This window comes from Astatotilapia calliptera, chromosome 15, assembly GCF_900246225.1.
Source record: "Astatotilapia calliptera chromosome 15, fAstCal1.2, whole genome shotgun sequence".
NCBI classification, from domain to species: domain Eukaryota; kingdom Metazoa; phylum Chordata; class Actinopteri; order Cichliformes; family Cichlidae; genus Astatotilapia; species Astatotilapia calliptera.
The window spans coordinates 33,655,393-33,674,231 of NC_039316.1; the positions used below are offsets into that span (position 1 = coordinate 33,655,393).

General features: G+C 42.3%; 1 protein-coding gene across 1 annotated transcript in view; it reads left to right on the forward strand.

Moving 5' to 3' along the window:
* The window catches only part of kdm4b (lysine (K)-specific demethylase 4B), a 42,333-nt gene extending 26,618 nt beyond the window's left edge, over positions 1-15,715 (forward strand). Inside the window, exons 10-22 of the mRNA XM_026194264.1 lie at positions 57-304; positions 477-718; positions 1,136-1,256; positions 2,861-3,021; positions 3,152-3,350; positions 4,941-5,017; positions 5,347-5,402; positions 5,580-5,688; positions 9,690-9,878; positions 10,891-11,067; positions 11,529-11,648; positions 13,312-13,404; positions 13,520-15,715. Coding sequence (XP_026050049.1) covers positions 57-304; positions 477-718; positions 1,136-1,256; positions 2,861-3,021; positions 3,152-3,350; positions 4,941-5,017; positions 5,347-5,402; positions 5,580-5,688; positions 9,690-9,878; positions 10,891-11,067; positions 11,529-11,648; positions 13,312-13,404; positions 13,520-14,065 — 2,338 coding nt within the window. The 3' untranslated portion in view covers positions 14,066-15,715. The remainder of the gene's footprint in view (positions 1-56; positions 305-476; positions 719-1,135; positions 1,257-2,860; positions 3,022-3,151; positions 3,351-4,940; positions 5,018-5,346; positions 5,403-5,579; positions 5,689-9,689; positions 9,879-10,890; positions 11,068-11,528; positions 11,649-13,311; positions 13,405-13,519) is intronic.
* Positions 15,716-18,839: the final 3,124 nt, after the last annotated feature.

Here is an 18,839-nt window from a genome sequence, read left to right on the forward strand (position 1 = left end):
CTTCATGTGTTCAAAAGTAAATATGAGGGTTTTACTTAGCTGTCTAACTATGACAGGGCCATGCAGAAGATGAAGCAATTCCGTCGTCTGAAGCTCGAGGAGGTGAAAGTCCTGGCAGAGGAAGGCATTGAGCTGAATGCTGTCGAGTATCAGCGTCAGGTTGAGGAGCGTGAGGCTCAGCGTAGGAAGGAGAAGGAAGCACGTCTTGCCCGAGAGGCCATGATAACTTTGGAAGCCCTGGAGCGCGAGGAGCAGCAGGCTGCTGAGGCCGCCGCTAAAGTAGTAGAGACTCCAGCTGCAGAGGGTGAGGCAGATATGAAAGCATTTCTTTCAGTTCTATCCTCAGTGATAGAATCTTCCACTTTAAAAAGTCATTACTCAGTCCACACGGTAGTTTTAACCTCATTGCCTCATACAGACATTTTTAATGAGCCAGTAGCACTTCTGACTTTATCTCCTCATCTGTTATTTTCCAGGACAAGAACAAGAAACCAAACCACAGAACTTGACAGACGACATTGAGAAAAAGAAGCAGAGAAAGCCGAAGAAGATCTCCAGTGGCCAAAATGCCATCACTGGATTCGAGGAAGCGTTTAAGCAGTTTGCTACATCTGACGACAAGAATTCAAAGAGGGACACGGCTCGTCATCTAGACACTTTGTCCCCGAGACACAGCGACATCTTAGCAGACAACAAGATGGATGTGAGTGCCACCCAGGTGAGTCCGATCTTGACTGAAAGTCAATAGATTTGTCCTTTACTCTGTCAGACAGGTTAGCTCTTTAAGCGTTTGTAATCCCCACTTGGTGGCAGTTTAATACTTTATTTGCTGTGAGCTTACATCACAATAGAGTAGACTCTGAATTGGCTAATAAAACACAAGCTAATTAAATCTAAAAAAAATCCACAAATATTTGCTGTAATAATCCACAAATGTAGGAAAAAATGTTTTTGCAGCTGTAGTCATTACTTGTTTTTCCATTTCCTTTTTATCCATTCTGAAAAACAGCAGTTTATTAAATTAATATCAAGTTTGAACATGTTCAAATTACTTTTTATTTGGAGATAAATATTTTAAGGTTAAACACATTGAACAAAAATAAGACACACACTTTTTAAAATTAATTTATTTTAGGCAACCTATCCCAAGAGGAAAATACCTACAGAAATAAAAAAGAGTCGCCGCCACCCCCTCAGCAAGCCACCCACGCGCTCCCCTCTGTCCATTGTCAAACAAGATCCAGCTAGCGACAAAGGTATGTGGATATCCGTCCTTCACTTCAGTTATTTATTGTAAATATTCTGCTATTAAAGTCTCAAACACTTGTTCAGAAACTTCTCTCGCAAGCTGCTAGTAGATCTACAATTTTATCTTCCTGGATGTCAGTTGAAACCTGTGCTGTGCTGTACTTGCTGTTTTCATGTAGACATGAATAAATTGTGGAGGGAAAAACAGCAAATAATACAATAATATGTTTGATGTAAAGACCAGAGGGAGCCACAGAAGAAAAGAACAAAAACTGGATTTTCAGGAAACAGATTTGTTGTAGTTACTTCAGATTTGGCACAGGTGTCGTCTCTACGGCGTCGTGGTTTACACATTCTAGTGAAAGCTCCACAGTTTGATCCCGGGAGGAGGCACATATCCCCTGCGTCAGGAAAGGCATCCGGCATAAAAATCTGCCAAATCGAACACGCAGAGCTACCTGCTGTGGTGACCCACCGTGAATAAGGGAGCAGCCCAAAGTAGTTAGCACTTCAGCTTTGCGACAGATTTGTTTACTTGGACTCAGAGATGAACTAATTAGAATTTGAAGGGTGCCGCAAACCCACAAATTTAGACGGCATCATGAAATTTCACAAATATGTCAAGCATCACAAAGAGACATGGCATGATGTTTATATATATTTTTACCTAAATGGTAATTGGCCATCGTCACTATAATGGTGTAGTGTTCTACAAAAACACCTTTTTGGCCATAACACGGGAAGCAGGGAAGGAGAAATCGGAAATATTGTGATCATTTTCAGTGTTTGAATTGAAGTTGCTAGTCTTTGGAACCCATCTAATAAATTCCTAGTAGTCACTACATAAAAAGCATTATGAGTCTGGATAGACTGCACAGCCAAAGGTTCATCCAGCTCTTGTACATAAATACGAATAAGATACTATTGTTGTTGTTTTGTTGTTTGTTTTTCTTGTTGATTCGGGGGAAGAAAAACAAGCAGGTCTGAAGCTCCCCATGGAGATAATGAAATCAAGACTACTCTCTCTTCAGTGTTTTTCCTTTCATTTTCTGACTGACACTTATTGATCAGGGGATCATGACTTCCAATTACCTGCTTTCAAAGTCACTTTGAGTTGGCAGCAGGGGACCCGACTTAGGGTTTGTTCTTTAAAAGGGTGGGTGGGGTGACAAGGAGAAAAATAAGACTTGTGGTGAAGGGTGGAAGGGGAGGGGAAAAAAACACTTAAATGGGAAGCTTGTGAAAATATCTTCCTGCCTTCGGTCCAGGTCTGACAAAGTGTTTGGATCAGTAGCTTCAAGGCATCACTTTAAAATTGATTCCTGACTCTGGACAGCATATTATTGATGTCAGTGCTGTTTGTGTTCATCAGCCAATTATATCAGGAGTGGTGTTGTTATTGTGCAGGGCCAGAATGTGCTGTTCCCGTCTCTTGGCGAGAGCTCCCTTATGAAAAACATTCTGGAGCTTCTCTCAAAATGCTTGACGTGCATTTTAGAGAAAAATAAAAATCATTAGCGGTAACAAATCTCTCAACACGACTGCAGTATGTGTTATCCTCCCCAGCTCCGTCTAACAAGCACACTCATGCATTTGAATTCTTTACCCACAGATATGGCCTCCCCCATGCCAATGGATAGCGACATGAAGAAGCAGGAGCACCTGTGGCAGAATCACTCACCTAACTTCCTGGCAGAGAAAGCCTTCAATGCTGCAGTAGCTGCGCTCAAACCACACTGTGCTGTCTGCTCACTCTTCTGTCCGTACACAAAGGTAGGTACACTCCAGGCACATAGGAGTGGTTCATATAACAATGGCAGGTCAGACCCATTAGAACAGACATAAATAGTGGGCAACAAACTAACATTTAACTTGTCTTTTTTCCTGATCTTTCCAACCACAGAAAGATGTCTCCACTGATAACGAAACCCTGGGCGCTTCATTTCCCCGTCATGGCAGCTTGACTCGTCCACTGGTCCCAGAGATGTGCTTCAGCGTCGGAGCAGGAAACACGGAGCCACCACCCACCAACTATCACATTGGGGAGGATGGAACCAGCCTCCTGATCTGCTGTTCATCTTGCCAAATGCAGGTTCATGCTAGTAAGTATAAAACTGAAAAGATTTTGGCTGTGTTGGTTTAACATTGGGACACGAGCTCATTTGTTGTACCCTCTGTGTGATAGAGAGCTTACTAGTACACCTGCGGACATCTGTACTAGTTGATGTTTTATTAGATGAGCAATAAAAATAAATCTGATGGCAACACACTGCCTCTGTGCTAGTAATGAAATTTAACACTGTTGTTGCAACAGAAAGCTTTCCAGCAAAGACAATTTTAATATGGCTTTTGATTAGAGCCAGTTAGCATTTGTATGCCTGCTGAGACATCGGGTATCTAATGGACACAAGAATTTGATCTTTTGACTTGATTTTCCACGTGCACATTCAATCAGTGGGTAAAACACAAATCTGAAACTGTATAATAGATGTTAATCGTTGTAAAGTAAGGATCTGTAAGTGTGGAGACTTCTTTTCCCCCCTCAATACTTTGTAGATTTCAAATTCTTTTTCCTCTCTGTGTTGTCAAAGAGCTGAATTTGATCCAGTTCATCAGCATTTAATTCATAATGCGGAGAATGTCTGTTTTATAAATTAATGCCAACACGGACCAGCAAGTTTTACACATAAACTTCAGTCTATCTAGTGCTCACAACATTTTCTCACACCTGAGACCCCTGAGAATAGTTTCAGGAAAATGGGCAGAGGCACAGAGGATGAGACTTCAATACAGCAGTGCAATAGACTGCTCAATTCCCTGTTGCCAGACTCAGTGAAGCTTTCTAGTGTAACTCTTCTCAGCTCTGGTTAAACTGGCTAAGAGGCTGGCAAAGGTCATGCAAAGGTGTCTCTAAAAACCAACACACCATACACTTCCCCAGCTCATATTTACCCTGCCTTTCCACTATATAGTTGACTTTTAACGGCATGTTGCTTCTGTCGAAGCGAAGCATGAAAAGACAGGCAGCTTGTTAAGATTCTGTAAGACTGAGTCATCCCAGGAATCTCTCTGTGCGTGGCTCTTCTTTTTATTGCCAAATGTAAGGACGTCTATCTAGACTGAACATTTTTAGTAAAGTTTTATGCTGTAAACGATGCAGATGAACGCATTGACTCATCAAGTGTGTCGCTAATCAGCCCTTCCTGGAAATGTATGCATAAATGGATGTTTTGTGCCACATCACAACATCGACCCTCCTCTCCTCGGTTCTTATTATCCAGTTCATTAGTTATCCAGGGACGAGTTTGACTCAGTCTGGGGAAACGGCGCAGATGTTCGTAAGAGAGCACGAAGCAGAACGAAATCCTGTCAAAACACCTTTGCTCCTCATTGTGCTGGAGTAGACATCTGCCTAAGAATCATTCACACATGTACAGGTGTTACATAAACCTGCATGCCCTTTTCTTCAGAAGCTTAAGCTGGAGATGGTGATGGGCTGAAAGTGTGAACAGAATGCTTAAAAACATGTTTGGTGAGAAGTAATTTGCAGAAATGTGTACAAAATTTGTTTAAAGAAATAGAAAAAAGGCGGTAATGTTGCCATGCGCTGTCATCACTGAATATCGATGCATTGAAATGACATGAAATGATGAAATGGATGAGCACAGTCAGTAGCATCTCTTCTCTAACAGGTTGTTATGGCGTGAAGCCTGACTCTGTTGGTGATTCCTGGATGTGCTCTAGGTGTGCAGCGGGAGCCTGGACAGTGGTGAGTGGTGGCTGCAAATGAGCCAATCCCATCCCACCCCCACATAAAATAAAACCACTTCAGGAATAGCAGTTATTCTCCAGAACTGCAGGTTTAGTTGAAAATGTTTATTAGATCTGACTTGAATTAGAGCCTCTGAGGACACGTTGACCCTACATCTCTTCTTCTAATGATTGCTGCTAGGCAACATGACATCAATCACAAGTCCAAACCAAGCTTTGTTTAGAAAAGACTGATTTGGCTAAGGTGTGGGAGGAACGGTGTCAATGTGTTCTCCATTTCTATACTTAATCCTCTTTTTCTCTGTTCTCGTATTATCTTTTCTTAAGGAGTGCTGTCTTTGTAACTTGAGAGGGGGAGCTTTGAAGACTACCACAGACAACCGGTTAGTGCCACGTGTTTGAGCTGATGGAAATTCACAAATTACAAAAATAACAAATAATGGTTCATCAAGCTTATACTCAGAGCAAAATAAAGATTTTCATATAAAAAAAATCTTACAGTGAATCTATATTTCCCTGTTTTGAATTTGTTCTCGCCAAACTATTCATTGCTTCACCAGGTGGGTTCATGTCATCTGTGCTATCGCCGTGGCTGAAGCTCGTTTCATTGATGCCATTGAGAGGGGGCCAGTGGACGTCAGCGCCGTCCCAGAAACCCGCAAGAATCTAGTAAGATCAGACGGTGACAAATAAGAGAGTTACATGTCTCTTTGTGTTGTTATGTAAAGTGAAACGGGCAGAGAGCTACTTTGAAATACATCCAAGATTTTTACCTAGTTTCTTTTTGGCGAAGGTTTATGCTTCTTAGTGTACATTGTGCACTGTAGCTGTTTTGCTTATACTATTTAGGTGAATTTCAGGCTTTTTTTTGTTTGAATGGATAGATATTTTTTTTCCTCCTCCTCCTTCTTTTTTGGAAGCCAGGGATGATATAGGGTAAAAACAGATGTGCTGAGGGGCATGGCTGAATAATCAGCTGTCATTTCTCGCTGTGCCAAACGAACTGCATCGATCTCGTGGGTAGCTCCCCTTCTCCATTCACCCAATCCTACTTCACAGTAAGTAGCAGTGCTTGCTGGTGCATTATCACAAATCTGCAAATAATGTCACCTCTTTCCCTCCCCGTCTCTCTGAATAATCTATCAAAGGACAAGCTGGGTGACATTTGCATCTGAGTGCTGTCTAAGCACGTTTCCTCAGTCTCTTCTTAAAAGACTGTGAGCAGAGAAGCTCTGCGGTCTAATGATTTGGATGACTGCGCTGATCAAATGTGAATACGCATGCTAGGAACCAGTTTATATTGCACTGTGATCAGCAATCAGTGTTTTCCCTCCCATCTTTGAACACTGAGTTTCCAGTGATGGAGAGATTTAAAACTCATTACTTTTGTCTTCGTTATTTTGGAATTTCTCAGGTAACACTGTTCAATTCCTCAGCTGATGCATCTTTTGCATATTGTGTGTAGAGGAACTGCGATTTTTGCTCTTGTGAGAAAACCGTTTCAAGCTTAGAGCTGCAAGTCACTTAAATAAAATGTATAAGTGTCTTTAATGACCTGCAAAACTTTAAAACAGGCATCGGCAACCAGGCTGGGATTTTTTTCACACACAACTATCACAAAGGTTTGCAAAAATATGGCCTGAAAAAATTCTTTGCAATTCTTTGTGACAATGCCTTATTGATGCAAGGGGTTGGGGGAAGAATGGCAGCAGTTGCATTGGTCGCCACTCCTGTTGGCTAAGAATGGGAAACAGAGACTACACTTTGCAGTAGGTCACTGGACAGAAGATCTGAAAAATGTTGCGTTCAGAAGCGGAGACAGGGACTGCTACAGAGAGGCCAAGTACAGGTTCACTAAAGAAGTGGACATTGCTAAACATCAGTACTCTGAGAAGATGCAGCAGCAGATCTCAGAGAATGACTCGGCCTCTGTGTGGAAAGGTTTTAGGAATATCACAAACTACAAGCCTAAAACCCCCCACTCCACTGATGACTTGCTCTTAGCCAACACCCTTAACGACTTCTACTGCCGTTTTGACGAGCCATCAGGCAGCCTTCACACCTCCAACAGCCCCAACAATAGAGACACTTTGGACACTAATTCCCCCACCTCTCCCCCCTACATAGAGCCATCACCACCTTCAAACCGTTCACCTACAACACCCCCCTCCTCACCCCACACAAAAGAGGATTTCACACCACCTCCTCCCACCACAACTCTTCATATTCAACTCTTCATGCACTGAAGCACCGCAGCAATTTCCTAATGTTGTAAACCTGCTCAACATTTGGCAATAAACCCCTTTCTGATTCTGATTCTGATATTCATGAAGCAGATGTGAGGAAGCAGTTTAAGAACCTGAATGCTCGGAAAGCTCCCGGCCCAGACGGCGTGTCTCCTGCCACCCTCAGACACTGTGCAAACGAGCTGGCCCCAGTGTTTTCTGGCATTTTCAACTCCTCACTGCAGGCATGTCATGTGCCTGCCTGCTTCAAGTCCTCCACCATAATCCCTGTCCCCAAGAAACCTAGGATCACTGGACTAAATGACTACAGACCCGTGGCTCTGACATCTGTGGTCATGAAGTCTTTTGAGCGCCTAGTTCTCTCCCATCTCAGGACCCTCACGGCCCCCCTCCTGGACCCCCTGCAGTTTGCATATAGAGCCAACAGGTCTGTAGACGACGCCATCAACATGGCCCTACACTTCATCCTGCAGCATCTGGACTCCCCAGGAACCTACGCCAGGATCCTGTTTGTGGACTTCAGCTCTGCCTTCAACACCATCCTTCCAGACCATCTCCGAGGCAAGCTTTCCCAGATGAATGTGCCTGATCCCATCTGCCGGTGGATCACTGACTTCCTGACGGACAGGAAGCAGCATGTGAGGCTGGGAAAGAATGTCTCGGACTCCCGGACCATCAGCACCGGCTCCCCTCAGGGCTGTGTTCTTTCTCCTCTGCTCTTCTCCCTGTACACCAACTGCTGCACCTCCACCCACCAGTCTGTCAAGCTAATCAAGTTTGCAGATGACACCACCGTTATTGGACTCATTTCGGACGGGGACGAGTCTGCCTACAGGAGGGAGGTAGAACGTCTGGTGTCCTGGTGCAGCCACAACAACCTGGTGCTGAATGCCCAGAAGACAGTGGAGATTATTGTGGACTTCAGGAAGCACACAGCCCCACTCCCCCCCATCATCCTGACTGACACCCCCATCACCTCTGTGGACTCATTCCGCTTCCTGGGTACCACCATCACCCAGGACCTGAAGTGGGAGCCCACCATCACCTCCGTCATCAAGAAAGCCCAGCAGAGGATGTACTTCCTGAGGCAGCTGAAGAAATTCAACCTGCCAACACGGACGATGATGCAGTTCTACACTACACAGCAGATTCACATCATGGATGTGCAGCTGACAGATCTGCAGCAACTGTGTGATGCTGTCATTTCAGCAGGGACCAAAATCTGCAAGGATTGTTTCCAGCACCTTGTTGTATAATTATAATTTGCAAGCACCAATTTGTTCTAAAACACTGTGTGCAAAGATAATTTTGCTATGACCACATCAGAAATAAATAAATACAGTTAACAATGAGTTCATATAATTTGATCCCAAAGTCAGCTCAAAGATGGTTTTTCTTTAAAATTAATCTTCTCAATATTAATCTGCAATGCACTTTACATATAAATAAATCAAGCAGCTAATGTTTCTTGAGCTGCTGAGTTTCATCCTGTCCTCTGCTCTGGTGCCTACCTGCCTGGGGAAAACCTCACCAGCTGGCAAAGTAGCTGCCTTGCACCAGTAAAAACTGAAGTTTGACTTTTTAAATTTACTTTTTTATTGATTGGCACCACATTACAGCTGCACATAAAGGAGGAGAAACAGGAAAAAAAAGATTTTTTTTTCCCCCTTTAAACTAGGGATTTCTTCTCTGCTGTTTGAACGATGCACGCATAAGAGCAGTCAGCACTGAGAGTTGTAAGACTTTAATTAAAATAATGGTTGTGGGTTTGCAGGGATCATGTGTTATATTAAATTGTCACAGAAAAGGCAAAGAGTTTGCAGACTGCTGGGAATTTCAGACCAGAATTAAGAGATCTGGAAGGAGAGAAGAGCAATGAGGCTAAACAAGTTATGGAAGATGCCAAAAGGGATGGAGGGAGGAAAAATGAATTGGCATAAATGAACTGAGTGTCAGAGTGACAGTTCAGTTTTAAGACACAATTGTCACCACTGTACAGACACTCAGCCCAAAAGCGTGATAACGGGAAGACTGAAAACAGCCATTCTCTTAATGAGTGAAAACCTGTAAGAACACCAAACAGAATCAAAGATCAGACAGAAGAGAGTTCATGGTTTCATTGCTGGTTTCTCCACCATCTTTATTTCATGAGAGGTCCTACAATTACTGCAATTTCATGGCGTGCCAGGTTGTTCTGGAGGACTGGAGTAGTTGTTGCAGATGAATTGTTTTAATTGTTTTAACCTTGTTGGAATTGTGAGGGTGAAATGTTAAGAGTTCACATTTAGTTTACTTTACTTCAGTTCAAACTTTTGGACAACTCTTTCCTTTGTCAGCATCAAAGGAGGCTTATATATAAATAAGCGGAGGAAGTTATAGGGGAACGGAGACGTAACAGAAGCTTTTTATTTGCTTTTGTTGCAGAAGTGTGTGTTCTGCCATGGAAAGGTTGCTAGTCAGAACCGCGGCGCCTGCATCCAGTGCACGTATGAGAACTGTGCAACGTCCTTCCACGTCACCTGTGCCCAAATCGCCGGAGTAGTCATGACACCTGCTGATTGGCCCTACGTGGTGTCTGTCACCTGCCATAAGCATAAAAAGGTCACTCCAAAGGTAAGTGCAAAACCAGGAAAATTGGTCAGTTATTAAAGCTGCAGATTTTAAAAAAGGTTTTGTAAAATTACGGTCAAAAGTCATATATTGAAATATTTTTCTGTTAATCATTCTTCAGGAATAGCTGTTTGATTTAAAAAGGAAAAAAAACCCCAGTATATCTTTTTGTGTTTTTCTATAAACTGAATATAACGAGTGTTGGGCTTTGTTTTTTGCTTAAAAAATGTGTCGTGGAATTTTTTTTGTTTTGGGGGGTAAAAAGAAATCACACTGATGACGTGTAGAAGTCTCAAAAACGTTCAAAGCACACGTATCAAATATGATATTATTGGCTTTTGAGGGTTAATGAGTGTGTAAGGGCCACACTGACTAGCATGTTGCACCATGTGGCACAGTGGGTTTTAAATGCACTGTCTGTATTTCTAAAGCACTGTTGGCATTTTTATTTCTGAAAATTCTTTGTTCAAAGGGCAAAATATATATGGAGATGTTTGCTGCCCTTTATTGCATCGATATTTAATGCTAAAAAAAAATAGCATGTCTTATTTTTTGTGCTTGGTATTGAAATTGAAAAATGTTTAGAAAACAGTGTAATGATTGTGAAACTAACCCCAGGTGTGAGCGCTGTTTGGGTGTTGCACATCATTATACCCCGTTTCCGTTTCATAAATCTGACCCTAAGTGGTTTAAAGTGACACACGAGGAGAAAAAGTCATAAAGACTTTTTCTCCTCGTGTGTCACGAGGCATGGAGTGAACTTCCACAGTTACGCTGATGACACACAGCTGTACATCTCCGTGTCTCCTGATGACACCAGACCAATGGATGCCCTTTTTAACTGTATCTTGGATATAAGATCTTGGATGGCAGAAAACTTTTTACAGCTTAACCAGGACAAAACTGAAGTTTTAATTGTCACTTTTTGGAATAATGACAGAACACGCAGTGTGTTCCTGCTGAATGAAGCCACATATTTCCAATTAAACCCCCCCTTTTTCTTTCTTTTCTTAAGCCTCGACCAACACCCAAAGGCCCACAAGAGCCAACCCTTGGGCAAAGGGTGATAGGTCGCAACGCCAACTCCTGGTATTACCACTGCACCGTCATTGGCATGGCCAGACAGACGTTCTACGAGGTCAACTTCGACGACGGCTCATACTGTGACAACTTGTACCCGGAAAACATAATGGTGAGTTCTCTCGGAGTCAAGGCAGACACCTACATGCGTGCAATCGACACGGGTTAAAAATAATCTCCTTTTTAAATAGCTGAAAGAAATATCCTAGCAACTGTTACATGCTTTTGTAACTTGAGAATCTGAACAAATGAAAACGTAATGACTGAATGTAAACTCGCATAACCTTTAATGAGTCAGTGCTGTAAGTTATGAACAAACATGACTTTTAATAATGTGAAATCTGCTGAGAAACTTGATCAAATTTAACTTTAAAATCAATTGTGTGTAACCTACCAGAACAAGCTGTTTGAATTGCAGAGAAATGAAAAAGTCAACCCACATTTAATAACAGCAACCAGATGAAAATGTTAGCCTCAGACTTTATTAACTAAATTCTTGTTTGTAAAATGTAACACGAAGATGTTTTGAGCACTTTTTTTTTTTTCTTTCGCTCATCCTTCCCGCTTCTTCAGAGTCATGACTGTCTGCGCAGTGGCCCTCCTAAAGTGGGAGAGCTTGTTGTGGTCGGCACACACGAAGGCAAAATCCTCAACGCTTCCTTTGTCAAACCACATATCCACAAACTCTACCAGGTAAGAGAAGCACAACACGAGCCCTCACATCTGCTAGAGTTTGGAGCGTGTGTGGCTGTAGTTTGCATCATTCATAGATAAACTTGTGATGTTGTTTCTTAATAACTGAGTGCACAAGAAAATAAGTCGGATTTCTGAGATGCTGCTGTTCAAACACCTGCAAATTTTTTTATGGTTAGGGTACATGGCTTGGGGAAAGCATTATGTCAATGAGATGCCCTCACTAAGATATGAAAACGTGTGTGTGTGTGTGTGTGTGTGTGTGTGTGTGTGTGTGTGTGTGTGTGTGTGTGTGTGTGTGTGTGTGTGTGTGTGTGTGTGTGTGTGTGTGTGTGTGTGTGTGTGTAAATAAATGTATGTGTAAATGTATAAACCTTTCCAAGTCAAACCAGACCGTGAAAATCATCTCTAAATAAAGCTTTAAAGCTTGGCTGCAGCGCAAAAAAAATAGAAATCGACTGTTAGGTGAGGACTGTGAGCATGGGCATCATTTTCCATATTTTATCTGATGCTCTTCTGCAGCATGACTCAAAAGTGAGTGAACATGTGAACTTTGGGATGTTCTGTGTAATTGCTTTGCCCCACCCTCTGCTTTGGCTCTCGATTCTTGGAGATTCAGTGTGCAAGAAGCCAGGCGGCCCTTCTAGATTATGGTGGAGCGTTTTGACTCGGGCATTAAAAAATAAAAGTGGAGAGATCTCAAATTACTGCTACTTTAAGGGAAATTTATAGGGCAAAACTGCAGAGCGCTTACAAAGTGGAAAATGTGGAATCAAAGAGGATTGTTGGGACAAGAGCGAGCGCATCCTGAAATGTACTTGGACACAAACACATGGGAAAGTGAGGTTGTTTGATTCGAGCCATGATGCTGATTTTGGGAGTGCATCCATGAGAGCTCATCTGAGTGACTTGCAAATAAACAGTGTTTATGGGGAATGCATCCAGTCACTCCACTTTCGGAGTTTAAGGAACTCTTAAATGGCTGATCTAGGGTGGTTTATATTTACTGCAGATGTTTGCATCAGACACATGTTTACAGGGTTATAACATCTGTTAATACACCACCACAGACATCACATCATTTATCGCCACTTTTCCAAATCCCTCTTGACAGAATCATTCAGTTTTGTATCTTTCCACGCTCTTTTCACGTCTCCATGTTAACCCGCTGGCTGCAGCACCGAGAGCCCTCTCAGAGATGAGAGTACAGCTGTGATTAGCTAAAATCACGCCTCCACTTGATCACAGAGTCGGTGCCACAACCCTGACCTTGCTGTGCCTCCCCTTCGCGCCATATAAATATATATAATTTTAAAAAAATCTACATTTACATTTAAAGTGGTTAACTGAAGCTCTTATCCAGTCAGTGAGCAGCTTTAGGGGTCAGAGTCATGGTCAAGGACATTTTGACTGAAGCACATGGTTGTTGATGGAACCATTTGTTATGCCTGAGATCCAACCGGTGACTGTCTGGGTGCAAGTTTTGAATTTTCAGTGTGCTTTATCAGTGATTTGTCCTTTTTTTTACCTCCTGGTTTAGCCTCTAATAATTTGTTATATTTTATTCATTTTTTTAAAAATCTGCCTGTGTGTCCTCTGCACTTATAGGTACAAATATTGAAAGGGTGGGTTGGTTAATCCATTGTGGGTGTTATCTGTCCAGGTTGAGTTTCAGGACCAGAGTCAGTTGATGGTCAAGCACTCGGAGATCTTTCAGCTGAACCAGGAATTACCCAAAAGGGTCAGAGCTCGACTGGTGAGTGTTTTACTCAAACTTTAAAATAAAACTAAATTAGCTGTAGATGAAACAACTAGTACTTGAAAAGTGATTTCTGTGTTCCCCGTCTAAGTCTGTACCGGTCTGTTCTCAGGCGTTACCTGGAACACAGGAAGAGGTTCCCTCAGTGGACGAAGCCCGAGCAGCCAAACGGCGCCGCCTGACCGCGACTTTGCCCCCTCCAGGCCCCGCCCCTGCCAATATCCCCATGGAAACAACCAACGCAACCCCTTGCCCTCAAACTAAAGCTCCAGTAACAAAGCCAGCACCAGAAAATCACAGTATTGGTACACAGCTAACCTCACAACCTCTGTCCCAGCCCCCAATGATCCAGCAGGATGCTCCTGCCCCAGCTAGCGGTATTCAAATGGACGCTGAGACCCCAATGGACATCGGCGTTGCCCTCACCGATCCTTTAACAGGGTCACCTCTCATATCGGATCCCCTCTTGAGTTCAGAGTCTGTCCCTTTTCAGTCCACCTTAAACTCTAATCCCCTGCTGTCTGCCCCGTCCCTGCCTTCCCTTCCGGCTCAGCACATGTCCGACAGCTACACGCCCAGCAGCGGCTACGTCTCCTATATGAAGACACTCCTCCATTCTCATTTTCCTCAGGAAGATGGCCCCGAACCCTTGTATTAAAACTCCACTATATTATTACTCAGCCGGTGGAGGCTGAGCCAATAGGAAGTAAGCTAATGGTGTTGGATTTTACTGAGTGCTGTATTAATGGACAACTTATATCCTCCACTGGCTCTGAGAGCTCAGAGTAGGAGCAGGAAAAGACACGGACATACGAGCACTCTTTTAATGCATGTTACTTTTCTATTTTTGAGTTAATGTGTCTGCAGTGGTGCTTTAGCCTGCTCTGAAGCAGCAGCTAAAGAGGACAAGGCTTTTTTTAACATTAACATGTTGTCTTTTCTTTTTTTGTTTTCTTATTAAATACTGATTTCCTTTTTGTTCTCAGTCAGCTGCTGTGCTTTATTTTCCTCCATAATGGGATAAGTCTCTAGGTGGCATCAACCTCCATACCTCGTTGCATTAAATCAATAACAGCACACTCCCATTTTCTTTCTATGGGAAGCTAATTATTACGAGGGCCTCTCAGCTTTGGGGCCCCCGATGGACTTTAAACTCTCACTTCTTTTTAAAAAAAAAAATAATGAAAAAAAAATCAAATAACCAGCAACAAGATATCTATTTTTCAATCCAGCCACTCATGGCTTTGAAACTGTGTGGCGGAACAAAAGTATCACACTATCCATCTGCAGGATCTTTTCACGAGGGTGTTTTCTTGTTGGATCACAAGAGGTAAATGGAGAAATGGGGTTTAAAACACAAAACACACAAAAAAAGAAGTGTATTGTAGCGGGAACTCAGTATTTAAATGTCTTAGTCAAATATTGAAAGAATTATTTGTAATAGAACAAACATGTTGAATGCAAACACTAGTAGACTTGTCTGCAGGATGCATTAAAATTTTGTGAAGATGTGTCACAGTAGTTAACAGATGTGAACTTTATGTATTGACGTCATTTGGCGGCTCCTCTTTTTACACCAAAACGTTCTCAGGGTTCCTACATGTGGGAAATAAATGATGTTTCAACATCCAAGTCTTCACGTTAAGAGCATACCCGATACACCTGCTTATTGTTATCTTTGCATTTGCTCCCGTTAAAGGTTCGTCTACTATACAGAGTGAGATCTGTTTACTGTCACACTATCGCCTTTCGACACACCAACTAGGCAGAAGAGTTCAGTCAGTTTTAAAGAAGGAAGGTTTGAAAAAAAAGCACGTTATGTAGGAACCCTAAAATCAGGAAATATTCTACCCTTCTTGGTTTAAACTGTGTATGTATATATACAAATTAATATGGTAAAATGTTATCTGTTTTTCTATTACTGTACTGTATCTTTTCTGTGTTCATTTGCCGAACTGCATTCACGAACTTGGCCGATCTCAAATATTAATACTTTTAATTTTGGCAGGTTTATGCCAGCATATTACATGCGTTTCTACTGATAACTACGTGTTTTCTTTTGTTTGTTTTTGTTACTGTTTGTGCAACAGAGGTGCTACATATATAAAACTACTGATGAACTGACCCCCCTCCCTCCCCACTGTCACCTTGTATATATCACAGGCCTTGTATTGTGAATCATATTTGTAAATGGCACGCTTTCCTTTTTCCCTTTTTCCTGTCACACGAAACAGATGTTTCTGTATCCAAATTAACTCCATGAAGAAAATTTGAATTCCTTGGAATTAAAGTTGGTTGTGAGTCACCAGCTCTTCGTGATTTGTGCATTTGTAGAGAATTTAAAAAGTATATTGTGGGTTAGACCAACTATTAAGATTAAACTGACGAGCTGCTAACACCTTCCAGTTATCAATTGTACTGTTTAAATACTGGGGGGTCAATGTATATGCAAATATATTCACTGGTCACTTTATTAGTTACACTTGTAAATGCAAATATATAATGAGCCAGTAAGTTCAAACTGAGCATCAGAATGTGGCAGAAATGTGATTTAAGTGATTTTGAACATGGCATCTTTGGAGTATTTCAGAAACTGCTGGGCTTTTACAGATGAGGGTCAGAAAAAGAGAAAATGTCCAGTGAACGGCTGATGTCTGGGTGAAAATGACTCGGACGACAGACTATTGGAAAAAACAGTTTGATGTAAACAACATGAAAGCATGGATCCATTCTATATGAGTATTGTTGCTGACCATGTCCGTCCCTTTATGACCACACTATACCCATCTTCTGATTTTGGCTTCTAGCAGGATAACAAAGCTCACAAAGTCATCTCAGGTTTCTTGACATGACAATGAGTTCAGTGTACTCAAATGGCCTCCACAGTCACCGGGACATTCGGGACGTGGTGAAACGGGAAGATTGACATCATAGATGTGCAGCTGGCAAGGAGCAACTGTATGATGCTGTCATGTATTTAAGTGCTAAATCTCTGAGGAATGTCTGCCTGTTAAGTCTGGCACAAAGAATGAAAGCGTTCTGAAGATGAGTCCAACCCAGGACTAGGAGGGTGTACCTAATAAAATGTCCAGTGAGTGCAGTTATTAGTCGTTTTATATAATATTGGCCCTCCATATACATGCAAATATATATTTCATTGAGTATATTTATATTAGGGCAAAGTCCAAATTGACAGTAGTGCAGAGTAATAAGAATACCTCTATTATAACTCTTGTATGAGAAACGAAAAGCCTGATGGCTGTGGGTGAGAATGATTTTTGGTATCTCTGTTTTACAAGTTTAACGTACAACAAAATGGCACTCAGATAGGGAACCAAGCATAACAAGCAAATACAATTAATTAAACATACAAGATCCAGAGACTTGAAGTAAACCAATAAAGACAAAAACAAGCGAGCTCAGTGCTTGGTAATGTCGTGTATTGTGAGAGATATATTTAATTTTCTGGAAACTCAAGTCTTGGACAGATTAGGATGTGAGCAATTTAAATAATTTATGTTGCTTCACTTCACTTTCACCCCCAGTTATACAACAAGCTCCAATATTTGCAATGCTGACTACAATGGCCTAATACAAGCTAAGATATGAAGGTACTGGCTTCTTCGGATTAATCTGCATCACTGTACAGGTCCAGTAATATTTTTTTGCCATATTACACCAACTGTCAGCGTCTCCAACGTTTACCAATTCACTAGCTGGGACCACATCCTCATTTTAGGTTTGACAGCATTTCTAGTAGGTAGTGGCATATGGCTTGAACATGAATTGAGGCTCCGGTTTGAGGAAGGCCTCAGAGATGACTGACGGCGGCACCCGGGCCGTGAAGATCCCCAAAGGCTTCCCCTCCAGTAATAAGTGTACGTGTTGCAAAAATATAACTTGTTTGCTTGCAATGATAAGTGACCTGTGACCTCGATTGAGTATTCAGGGATTTCACTGAGTGGAGTGGATGCGTTGGCAAGGAATGGCTGAAGAGGAGATCAGAAGAAATTCCAGATGGCAAAAGACCTTGATAGAGGAATGAGGGGAACCTCAGTCAGGTAGTGACGTAGCTTGACTGTGAACAAAAGCTCTGGTGGTGAAGCATGCTGGGATTTTTGAGGCTCTAGACAATGGCACGATGGCTCAGAAAGGCTTAAGTGTGAGTTTGTCTCAAAGTAGAAGATGGAGAGGCGGCTGCCTGGCTCGGTAAGGTAACGATAACTACTGTGTAGATTTCAGAAACAAACAAAGGTTTCTTTGGAAGCAAACATGGCTGAACCTCATAGAAGATGATGCCATTTGGGATGGCGAGGAGATGTTGCCAGAACCTCATTTCAGCTTGGAAGAGCTGTACTGAAGGAGAGAGTTTAGTTGATGGTAGCGAGAGCATGTGAGAAGTGAAGGTATGCCTTGGGGAATTATGCACACGGCGGAGTTCAGATGTCCTAAAAGGAGGCACAGCTGTTATTTGTGTGAGAGAGCAAAAAACAGAGAAACCTGTAACTGGAAAATGTTGATGGTTTGTGGAGGCATGCTGGACATATTCCTAAAGAAAATATTTTCGGAGACTCTGCTTGAGCAGTTTGATTTGCTTCTGGTCCAGTTGTTGCTGGCACCGATGGTCTTGTTGCTCCCAGTGACAAAGATATGTGTGAATATCCTGGTTGGACATTGCTAAGTGCATTTGTTCTGGGTGAGCTGGGTCATATGTGTTCTGAACCAGCTGATTGTGTTAAACTGGCCGCATTAATGATTGACTCTGTTCCTGAACCAGTCCCTCCAAAGACTCTGTTTAGCTGCCCAGAGCCTGCTTTGTCTTAAATTAAGTCTTGTACCAATGTGCGGGCAACTTTGAGGGACTGTTACTCTGTCTTGGACTGCTAAAGACTATTGTGCCCCCATGCCTACACCTGTAAAGACTGTTTCTTCTCCTGTAATAATCCCTGGCCTACTCCGTCTGTTCCAGCTCTCAGGATGACGTGGACCCACGTGGTCTTTCCCTGCACCTGTTCCAGTTAAGCAGGTGAGGGTGGCTAGGGTCCAGCTGCTCCCTGCCTCTGACCTAGCAATCTCTTTCTGTGTGGTTTAACATAGCATGTCAGACTATTTCTTGGCTAGGAAACCAGTTCAGAGATCTCGTCTTCACTAGTTCTGCTAAGAGCTGCAGTGTCATATTTGTTGGAGACATCTGGTGCAGTGGTATAATTTGTCCTATACAGCTTTCAGCAAAAAGTGAGTTTTGCAAAACTGTAAGAGCGTTGAGATCAAGGCGTATTTGTAAGCTCAACACTGTCCCCTCTTATGAGTTCGCTCTGGTGTTTCAGCAGTGGATTACTTTGTGCAAACTTTGACTGTAAAGAGAAGAAAAGCTGATGCAAGATGTGACAGAGCATCAGTAAATGTAAGAAACAGGATGAGAGGGAGAAATA